The sequence below is a fragment of the Hylobates moloch genome, unplaced genomic scaffold (assembly GCF_009828535.3).
Source record: "Hylobates moloch isolate HMO894 unplaced genomic scaffold, HMol_V3 SCAFFOLD_5, whole genome shotgun sequence".
NCBI lineage: Eukaryota > Metazoa > Chordata > Mammalia > Primates > Hylobatidae > Hylobates > Hylobates moloch.
This window is the reverse complement of record NW_026652280.1, coordinates 126,765,053-126,776,579: the sequence shown is the minus strand read 5'-3', so window position 1 is coordinate 126,776,579 and position 11,527 is coordinate 126,765,053. Positions and strand designations below refer to the sequence as shown.

General features: G+C 41.0%; 1 protein-coding gene across 8 annotated transcripts in view; it reads left to right on the top strand.

The window, feature by feature from the left end:
• Positions 1 to 1,870: 1,870 nt before the first annotated feature.
• MFSD14A (major facilitator superfamily domain containing 14A) overlaps positions 1,871 to 11,527 on the top strand; it is a 62,548-nt gene continuing 52,891 nt past the window's right edge. For 6 of the 8 annotated variants that reach the window (XM_058439539.1, XM_058439542.1, XM_058439543.1 and 3 more), the window contains exon 1: positions 1,871 to 2,111. In XM_058439539.1, coding sequence (XP_058295522.1) covers positions 2,028 to 2,111 — 84 coding nt within the window. In that variant the 5' untranslated portion in view covers positions 1,871 to 2,027. Of the gene's footprint in view, positions 2,112 to 2,680; positions 2,830 to 6,859; positions 7,017 to 11,527 lie in introns of those variants that run through there. The other 2 variants (XM_058439538.1, XM_032155255.2) reach the window with 2 other exon arrangements.

Genomic DNA, 11,527 nt, shown 5'->3' with positions numbered 1-11,527 from the left:
TGAGGCGGGCACATCACCTCAGGTAAGCAGTTCAAGCCTGGCCAACATGGTGAAATTCCATCTCTACTAAAAATACAAAAAAAATTAGCCAGGCATGGTAGTGGGGACCTGTAATCCCAGCTACTCGGGAGGCTGAGGCAGGAGAATTACTTGAACTGGGAGCTGGAAGTCACAGTGAGCCAAGATGGCACTACTGCACTGCAGCCTGGGCAACAAGAGCAAAACTCTGTCTCAAAAAATAAATAATAAAAAAAGTTTCAACATGAGAATATATGTTTTAAAACAAGTATAATGAATATACTTATTGATTGGAAAATATAATTAGAAGTATCTATCAGGCTATAAATTGCTTTTCTTCTCCCTTCCATGGAAATTAGTTTTTTTTCCATTTTTAGTCAGTATGAAAATACAAGGAACAGGAAATTCAATCAAATTTACTTTTTAACGTTTTATTTGGAAATAATTTCAAACTTACAGAAAAGTTGCAAAAAGAGTACAAAGAACTCATTCGTTTACTCTGTTTTTCCTTTTACCCTATATATTAGTTGTTTATAGCTGTGTAACAAATAACCCCAAAGCTTAGTGGCTTACACCAAGTACTTTTCATCCTACACTGTTTCTGAGTCAGGATTCCAGGAGTGGCTAAGCTGGGTGGTCCTAGCTCTGGGTCTCTCGTGCATTGTAGTCAGCCAAAGGCTTGACTAAGATTGGAGGATCTACTTCCAAAGTGACTCACTCCGTGGCATTTGGTAGGAGGCTACATACAGTTCCTGGACAACTGGATCTCTCCATAGGCTGCTTGAGTGTCCTGAAAACATGGAAGCAGGCTTCCCCAGGCTCCAAGCCCCAAAATGAATGAAAAAGACACCTGCAAAGGAAGATGCAGTGCCTTTTATGACCTAGCCTCTGAAGTCAATAGTCACTTCTGTTTTGATCTATCAAGAGTCACTAAGCCTAATCTACACTCAAGGAGAGGGGAATTAGTCCACCTCTTCCAGGGAGGAATATCACTGAATCTGTGAACGTATCTTAGAACTACCATACCTAGTTTCAATACTTTTAAACATTTGCCATTTTGCTTTGTCCCTCTCTTTTCCCCACCTATATATACATACACATACATGTTACTCCCTAACCATTTGAGAGTAGGGAGCATGCGGCGTATCCCTATCCCTTGTGTTTTTCTCTTAAGGAAAAGGATATTCTATTACACAACACGGTAGTTATCAATATCTAATTTTAACATCGTGATACTTTAAAGTCCACTTCCACTTGTGTAAATTGCCCTTTCTAGCAATGTTCCCATCAAATTTATTTTTAAACAATATAGTAAAAACGTAGAGGGCCACAAAGGGTGACATCAGTCAAATAAGGTATTTTTTCTGGCAGGGAATAAAAAAGGTCCTGGGTCTAGGGAGGTAAGCGTGAGCCAGCTGAGTTCTAGCGGGGGTCCCTGAGCACCAAAAGGACAAGACTGTTTCTGAAACACTACCTTATCTCTTAAGTTACCCATTACTTATGGAAAATGATTTCTTTTTCACTGTTCCCTTCAGTTCCTGTCTTGATTAGAACACAGCTGGAGATTGTGCTAATAGCTTAGGACGTCTGTTACCGTGAGCTGGTAACAACTTTTTGAAACAAATTCCCTCATCTGCTGAAGAAGGGGGACAATAACGGCCCCTATCGCCCAGAACCGTTGCGAGGGTTTAGCTGGCTGGTGACGCCGGAGCACGGAGTTGTACAGGTAGCCAGCAGCACCCACACGAGCCCGCGGTTACTCTGCCCGCGCGGCTACTGTAGAGCGGGCTGGCGGCGAGCAGGCGGGGCGGCATCACGCGGGAGGGGCGGGGCGCGCTCGTCGGCTGATCGCACGATTGTGACGCGCCGCCGGAGGCAGGCCGGGCCCTCAAGATGGCGGCGGGCGCCCAGAGTGGCTCGGCCCGGCAGTAGTGGTGGGACGGCACTAGCCGCTGGGGCCTGCCGCCCCGGGAGTGGCTGCAGCAGCGCCAGGAATCGAGGATGGTAAAATGACCCAGGGGAAGAAGAAGAAACGGGCCGCGAACCGCAGTATCATGCTGGCCAAGAAGATCATCATTAAGGACGGAGGCACGGTGAGCTGAGTTCCGCGCCGGCGAGCGTCCCTCGGGGCCCCCATCCGGTCTCTCCTTCAGACCCCAACACTGCCGTCTCTAGGCGCCCCGGTGTCTCCCTGCCTTCCCCCACCCTGTCCGCGGTGCCGGTGCCTCGGGGTCGCGGACCCGCATGCCGCCGCTCCGGGAATCGTCGTCCCGTGCTGGAGCTTGCGGCCTCCGGGGCACCTGCCGCCCTCTGCTCTGGCCGCCTCTGCAGGCCTTGCGGCCTCGAACCCCACGTGCGCCTCCGCCGCGGGGAGGAATGTGCGGGGCTCCCCCGGCGGTCCGCCCGCCCGCCGCGCCCCTCGTCTCCGCAGCCTCGCCTCGCCGTCGCCGACAGGCCCCGCGGAGCCGTCGCCGCGCTTGTCAAGGGGCTGGGAACCATCCCTGCTCTCCCATATGTTGCTAACGGGGTGGCGTCTGGCGCGGGGATCCCGCTGCGGCCCCGTAGTACGTTCGCTTTCTGTTTCCAAGTCTCTGCGTCGGTGCTCCGGGTCTGGGCGGCTTACAGTAAACCCTGTCCGGAGGTGGGCTTCCCTCACTTCCCGGAGTCGGAAGCATGACGGCAGACACCTGGGGCCTACATTCGAACCTGCTAGTTTTCAAAGAAAAGTCATCACTGTGTGCCTTAAGATCAGAAGTGCTAGAATCAGTCATGGCCTAAGGATCGGAGGAAGACACTTTGAAAGGAAGAAAGGTTTGCTTTTTAGAAACAGTTGTCATCACAGTAAACTTTCTGCAGTGTGCTGTAGTTAACCAGCAGGGGACGTAGGATTTTTAATTGGGGGAAAAAAAAAAACTATACTTTTTTATGCTAACATTTCTCCGTTGCTACACTCTGTGGTCTTTGTTGCATCCGCTGATACCGCGTTCTGAAATAGAATGGAAAGGTGATATATGTTTCACTTAACTGAAGTGTGGAGAAATGGTTCCATTAATTCCATTTCTGTTTATATCTTATTGGAGCCCTGATCAACTGCTAGCACAGTACTAAATGCGTAAGTAGGCCACCATTGAGGATTTGCTGAATTCAGTTGAAAAACGTGACAAAATTGTATGACATTTCAGAACACGGCCCAGTCAATATGCCAAAGTTTAGAAAACTTGGGACATATGTAATGACTTTGGAATATATTTTTAGTTTAACTTTAACGTTTATTACATGTTATAGCTTTGACATTTATTGAAAAAAAGAAACTTAGAAATTCCACAAGTTCTTTTTATTGAACTTGATTAATTAAAACCTTACTTTGATTAGCTCGGTTATGAAGAGTCATGGCTCTTTTGACCAAGTAGGTAAGAACTATGTGGGGAGAAAAATACTGTTGCCTTTGTCTACCTTTAGAAAGAGACAATATTTTACATTCTTCATAAAATCTACAAAATAGTGGCAATGAAGGATTGTGTTTTGTAAGACCAAGTGATATTTAAGATCAGTATTTTTTTGCAAAATGTAAGAATGCAACTGTGATTAGGAAACAGCTTCCTTTTCCTTGGAAAGTTCAGTTTTGTTAACTTTCTTTGGGGTTTTGTTTGATTTGCTTTACAGCAGACGCTTTCTTTCCAAATCCTGTGAGTTTTGGAAAAGATTGTTTTTAAACTTTCTTGTCCTATTATTAAGGTTGTAATTAATTCTTAGCTTGCTTTGGGACACAAAATAAAATGTTTGCACCAGCAATAGGTTTCACATAGAACAAACGAAGACTTTTCTTGAGGGCTGTGAACATGGGGGCTATTATCATTTCTCATCTTTATACACTTAATATTTCATTCTCTATTCCAAGAGCACTGAGCACTCCTTTAGAATAGGGGCTTTGTTTTGTATGTTTGAAGCCCACAGGGCCTAGTATGTGAATTTTAAAGTGATAGAAACACTTCTATTTTGTACTAGCACATTCCTAGATGAATTTTTATTGTAATTTTGTTTATTCTTATACGTAATCAGAGGATATATTTCAATAAATGTCAGGGGAATATTTTGCATTATTTGTATTTTAATCCATCCCAGCTTTAAATTTAAAAAGTATAACTATTGCAGTTATAGAAATGATTGTAAAATGGTAGTTGCTTGTCTACCTCTCTACTTACAATAGGTCAGACTACTATTATGAACATTTTTTTTTTTTTTTTGAGACGGAGTCTCTCACTCTGTTGCCCAGGCTGGAGGAGTGCAGTGGCAGGATCTCGGCTCACTGTAACCACTGCCTCCTGGGTTCAAGTGATTCTCCTGCCTCAGCCTCCCGAGTAGCTGGGACTACAGGCACGCGCCACCATGCCTGGCTAATTTTTTATATTTTCAGTAGAGACAAGGTTTCCCCGTATTGGCCAGGGTGGTCTTCAACTCCTGACCTCATGATTCACCCACCTTGGCCTCCCAAAGTGCAGGGATTACAGGTGTGAGCCACCGTGCCCAGACTGAACATTTTTTAAGAAAGGGAAAAAAATTGCCATTTGATACTCTGTTCTTGTGTGTTTTTTAATTCATCGTATCATAGAATATTTTAGTGCTATTGCTATTGACCTCAGAGTTTCAGAGTTTTTATAAAGTTCCGCCAATGGGTAGATTCATTCACTCAGATATCTGAGGCTCTATGGTCGGTACATGACAGGTTGTGAACAGTATTTCACATACCTGGTCAAGGGTACTGATTTGATCCCCTTTTGATTTCTTCTTTTCAACAATGTTAATAAAATTCTTTCCCGTTGTCCTGCTAATGACATATATGTAAGCCTATTTGGCCGGTTTAAATATTTACGAACAAAACTAGTAAGAGTTGTTAATGATTTGTCTGAAAATTAGAACAGATTAGAGCAGATTTGTAGTTTTCAACGGTTGAAGAAGTAAATCCTTCTAAATGAGCCAGATTAATCATAAGTTACTAATTTTTTTATTGAAATTGTATTTCATTGAATTGTATTTCATTCAGCTGATTGAAAAGCCAGGCCAGGATAAAGCTAACAAGTAGGCTACCTATGTGGGTAGACACAATTAAGATAAATTACATTGAGGTGTGTGATTCTATATTACGTGTTTTTAACCTGGGTCTGTTCACCCTGAAGTTGTTTGCAAAATTTTCTTTTGGCTATACGTGTTTCTTGGAAGAGTCCCAAAAGGTCCATACTTCCCAAAAGTTTAAGAGCAATTGTTCTGTTTGAAAACAGCATAAGTAACTAAAGAATAAGTTCCACAGATTATATTCAGTAAATATTTAATCATATACTGTATACTACTTCACTGATGAAAGTAACCATATTAGTGAATTTGCTTTTAAAGTATCCATATATAGAAATAGTTTTTAGGCCAGGGGCAGTGGCTCACGCCTCTAATCCCAGCACTTTGGGAGGCCAATGTGGGCGGATCACTTGAGGCCAGGAGTCTGAGACTAGCCTGGCCAATATGGTGAAACCCGGTCTTTACCAAAATTACAAAAATGAGCCAGGTGTGGTGGTATGTGCCTGTAATCCCAGCTACCTGGGAGGCCGAGACACGAGAATCACTTGAACCTGGGAGGCCGAGATTGCAGGAGCCGAGATCACGCCACTGCATTCCAGCCTGGGTGATGGAGTGAAACTGTCTCAAAAAAAAAAAAAAAAAGTTTTTAGTTACAAGTTTTCATGTATGTAACATTCAGTGTAGGTATTTAAGACAGCTGAAATAAAAATACCTTCTGACATTTTCAAATACTAGAATTCTGTTTTGTTTTATTAAAGCAGTACCACTTGTTTTTAAGCATTCCTGTTAGAGGCTAAGAGCTAAAGAGTTATTTATAGTATTCAAATTGAATTTTCCTTATCTTTTAAAATGCTCATTTTAAAAGATGATCTTTATTGTTTTGGCAATACAATTGTGGGACTACATCTCTGACAAAGTGGAAAATGTATAGTTCTTTCAGAAGTTAGTGGTAAAATGACTTTAAAGATTTGATAGAAAGTAAGGCATATGTGAATTGCATGGTCGGAAGTACCTGAAAAAAGTAAAATTGATATATCATTTGAAAATGAAATGCATATCCCTAGATAAGCAGAGCACCAGATTTTTTTTTTCTTGGCATCCCTGATTTTAATTAAATAGGAGTCAGCAACCATTTCAAAAGTGGGACCCAAGCTCTGACCCTTTGCACTCTTCACCTGCAAGGATGGCTGAAGTAGTGGCAGGAAAGCTCTCTGGGATGTGGGGCCTCTGTAGACCCAGAGAGCTGTTAAATAACCTTTGGTTGCTAGCATGCAAGCAATGAGAAGGGCCTGTGGTGCTTTTCTTTTTCTTTCTTTTTTTTTTTTTTTTGAGACAGAGTTTTGTTCTTGTTGCCCAGGCTGGAGTGCAATGGCGTGATCTTGGCTCACAGCAACCTCTGCCTCCCCGGTTCAAGCAATTCTCCTACCTTAGTCTCCTGAATAGCTGGGATTACAGGCATGTGCCATCATGCCCAGCTAATTTTTGTATTTTTTTAGTAGAGACGGGATTTTACCATGTTGGCCAGGCTGGTCTCGAACTCTTGACCTCGGGTGATCCACCTGCCTCAGTCTTCCAAAGTGGGATTACAGGTGTGAGCCACTGCGCCTGGCCCGGTGGTGCTTTTCAAAAAGCCTAGAAACATCAGGTGTTTATATTGTCTTTGGCAGGTGTGTGGCAGGCAGCATCATTAATTACTTAACTCCTTACCTCCATGGTTCAGTGTTTGGTTTAGATTGGTGTGTTTGGAGATAAATTAATGCGCAGTTTTTTTCAGATTGCTATATGCATCCAGTTCATCCTCATATAGTTAGAAGACTTGCATACCAACATAATCAGACCGTCTGCAGAAATTCTCCTACAGCTGAAATGTAACTCCTTTGCAGCTACTGAAAGTTTAAAGTTTAAGTAAAAAAATGAATGGCTTTCTTCAGGTAACATTCTGACAAGTCTATATGATTTAAAAGTTTCAATTATAAGGAACTCTGATTGTCTTTTAGCATTATTTTAAATTGGAAGTGTGAAAGTAACAGGTGACAGTTTCAGCCAGGGTACATCAAGAAGAGATGAATATGGGTATAATATAGGTCTCAAAATTTCCAGTACTTTATAACAAAGAAATATCCCTCCCACTGCCCTGCTTTTTAAAAAATAAATAATACATTTTTTCCTTCCAGTCGTGGGAAACTCAATAGAGTGGTTCAGGAGGGACAAGTATATGCAGCATACCTGTCCTTTTCCATTCAAGTTTCACTTTATTTTTAAAATTTATTATTTTTTAAAATATTTCAATTGTTTTGGGGTACAGGTGGGTTTTTGGTTACATGGATAAGTTTTTTAGAGGTGATTTCTGAGATTTTAGTGCACCTGTCACCTGACCAATGTATACTGTACCCAATATGTAGTCTTTTATCCCTCTCAAGCTTCCCCCTCATCCTCAAAGTCCATTCTATCACTCTTATGCCTTTGTGTCCTCATAGCTGAACTCACTTGTAAGTGAGAACATACGACATTTGGTTTTCCATTCCTGAATTACTCACTTAGAATAATGGCCTCCAATTTCATCCAAGTTTCTGCAAAAGACATTATTTCATTCCTTTTTATGGCTAAGTATTCAATGGTGTATATAGACCACATTTTCTTTATCCACTTGTTGGTCATTGGGCACTTGGATTGGTTCCATATCTTTGCAGTTGGGAATTGTGCTGCTATAAACATGCATGTACATGTGTCTTTTTCATATAATGACTTCTTTTACTTTGGGTGGATACCCAGTAGTGGGATTGCAGGATCAAACAGTAGTTCTACTTTTAGTTCTTTAAGGAATTGCCATACTGTTTTCCATAGTGGTTGTACTAGTTTACATTCCCAACAGCAGTGTGAAAGTGTTCATTTGTCACCACATCCACACCATCTATTATTTTTTGATTTTTAAATTATGACCATTCTTGCAGGAGTAAATGATATCTCATTGTGGTTTTAATTTGCATTTCCCTGATAATTGGTGATGCTGAGCATCTTTTCATATGTTTGTTGGCTGATTGTATGTCTTTTGAAAAATGTCTATTCATGTCTTTTGCCTACTTTTGATGGGATTTTTTTTTCTTGCTGATTTGAGTTCCTTGTAGGTTCTGGGTACTAGTCCTTTGTCAGATGCACAGTTCATAAATATTTTCTCTATGGGTTGTCTGTTTACTCTGCTGATTTTTTTTTTTTTGAGATGGAATTTTGCTCTTGTTCCCCAGGCTGGAGTGCAATGGCATGATCTTGGCTCCCTGCAACCTCTGCCTCAGGTTCAAGCCATTCTCCTGCCTCAGCCTCCCAAGTAGCTGGGATTACAGGCACACACCACCATGCCTGGCTAACTTTTTGTATTTTTAGTAGAGATGAGTTTTCTCTATGTTGGCCAGGCTGGACTCAAACTACTGACTTCAGGTAATCCACCTGCCTTGGCCTCCCAAGGTGCTGGGATTACAGGCGTGCCTAGCCGGCTATAAGTATTTTGCTTTATTTCTGGGTTATCTGTTGTGTTCCATTGGTCTTCATGCCTATTTTTATACCAGTACCATGCGCTTTTGGTAACTGTAGCCTTTTGTATAATTTAAAGTCAGGTAATGTGATGCCTCCAGATTTGTTTTTTGCTTAGTCTTGCTTTGGCTATGTGGGCTCTTTTTTGGTTCCATATGAATTTTAGGATTGTTTTTTCTTGTTCTGTGAAGTATGATGCTGGTATTTTGATGGGAATTGCATTGAATCTATAGATTGTTTTGGTCAGTATAGTCATTTTCACAATGTTGATTCTTCCCATCCATGAGCATGGGATGTGTTTCCCTTTGTGTCATTTATGATTTCTTTTAACAGTGTTTTGTACTTTTCCTTGTAAAGATCTTTCACTTCCTTGGTTAAGTATATTCCTAGGTGTTTTTTTCTTTTTTCTTTTTTTTTTTTTTTTTGCAGCTATTGCAAAAGGGATTGAGTTCTTGATTTGATTCTCAGCTTGGTCGTTGTTGCAATATAGCAGTGCTACTGATTTGTGTCATTTTGTATCCTGAGACTTTACTGAATTCGCTTATCAGATCTAGGAGCTTTTTGGATGAGTCATTAGGGTTTTCTAGGTATACAATCATATCATTGGCAAACAGTGACAGTTTGATTTCCTCTTTTCCAATTTGCATGCTTGTTATTCCTTTCTCTTGTCTGATTACTCTGACTAGGACTTCTGAATTTTTTAATGACTATGGGTACAAAGTAGATACAGATGTTTATCGGGTACATCTGATATTTTGATACAAGCATATGTTGGTACAGGTATACAGTGTATAATAAATCAGGGATACTGGGGTATCCATTACCTCAAACATTTATCATTTCTTTGTGTTAGGAACATGCCAATTATACTTTTATTTAATTTTATTTTTTATTTTTTATTTTTTGAGACAGAGTCTTGCTCTGTCGCCCAGGTGACCTACATAGTACAGTAGTGTACTCGAGTCTGGGTGACAGGGGGAGACTCTGTCTCAAAAAAAAAAAAAAGAAAAAATCTGTGTTCAGACTAATGTCCTAGAGTGTATTCCCAATTTTCTTCCAGTCGTTTGTGGTTTCAGGTTTTAGATTTAAGTCTTTAATCCATTTTGATTTGATTGTTGTACATGGCAAGAGGTAGGGGTATAATTTTGTTCTTCTGTATATGGCTATCCACTTTTCCCAGCACCGTTTAAGAGACTATCCTTTTCCCAATGTATACTCTGGTGCCTTTGTCAAAAATGAGTTGACTGTAAATGCATAGATTTATTTCTGGGTTCTCTATTGTGCTCTATTGTCTATGTATCTGTTTTTATACCAGTATTATGCTGTTTTGGTTACTATCACTTTGTAGTATAATTTGAAGTGAAGTAATGTGATGCCTCCAGCCTCTTTTTGTTTTTTTTGTTTTTTTTTTGAGACAGAGTCTAGCTCTGTCGCCTAGGCTGGAGTGCAGTGGCGCAATCTTGGCTCACTGCAACCTCTGCCTACCTGGTTCAAGCAATTCTCCTGCCTCAGTCTCCCGAGGAACTGGGATTACAAGCGCCCACCACCACGCCTGGCTAATTTTTTTATTTTTAGTAGAGACGGGGTTTCACTTTGATGGCCAGGCTGGTCTCGAACTCCTGACCTCAGGTGATCCGCTTGCCTTGGTCTCCCAAAGTGCTGGGATTACAGGCGTGAGCCACTGTGCCCGGCCTCCAGCCTTGTTGTTTTTGCTCAGGATTGCTTTGGCTGTTCTGGCTCTTGTGGTTCCATATAAGTTTTAGGATTTAAAAGAAAAAATTCTGTGAGGAATGTCATTTGTAGTTTGATAGTAACTGCATTGAATCTGTAGATTGCTTTTGGTAGTATTCAAATTTTAACAGTATTGATTCTTCCAATTTATGAACATGAAATATCTTCCCATTTGTGTGTGTGTCCTCTTCAATTCCTGTCATCAGTGTTTTATAGTCTATAGACATCTTTCACTTCTTTAAGTTTATTCTTTGGTATTTCATTTGTAGCTATTGTAAGTGGGATTATTTTCTTGGTTTCTTTTTCAGGTATTTGCTGTTGGCATATAGAAATGGTACTGATTTTTGTATCCTGCAACTTTAATGAATTTGCTTCCATTCTAATAGTTTTTTGGTGGAGTATTTAGGGTTCTCTCTATATAAGGTCATGTCATCTGTAAAGAGGGACAATTTTGACTTCCTCTTTTCTAATTTGGAGACCTTTTATTTCTTACTCACGCCTAATTGCTCTAGTTGGTACTTTCCAGTACCTTGTTGAATAAGAGTGGCGAAAGTGGGCATCTTTGTCTTGTTCCAAATCTTTGAGGAAAGGCTTTCAGGTTTTTCCTGTTGAGCATGATAGCTCTGTGTCTGTCATATATGGCTTTTATCATATTGAGGCATGTTCCTTCCATACCATTTTTGAGAGTTTTTATGAAGCAGTGTTGAATTTTAGTAAATGCTTTGTCATCATCAATTGAAATGATCATATTTTTTTCCTTCATTCTTTTGAAATGATGTATCACCTTGATAGATTTATGTATGTTGGACTGTCCTTGCATACCTGGATGAATCCCACTTGAACATGATGAATGATTTTTTTGTTTTTAATTTTTTTGAGATGGAGTTTTGCTTTTGTTGCCCAGGCTGGAATGCAATGGCGTGATCTTGGCTCACCGCGACTTCCGCCTCCTGCGTTCAAGCTATTCTCCTGCCTCAGCTTCCCGAGTAGCTGGGAGTACAGGCATGTGCAACCATGCCTGGCTAATTTTGTATTTTTAGTGGAGACGGGTTTCTTTATGTTGGTCAGGCTGGTCTCGAACTCCTGACCTCAGGTGATCCACCCACTTTGGCCTCCCAAAGTGCTGGGATTATAGGCAAGAGCCACCGTGCCCGGCCGATGAATGATCTTTTTTTAAACCTCCTTC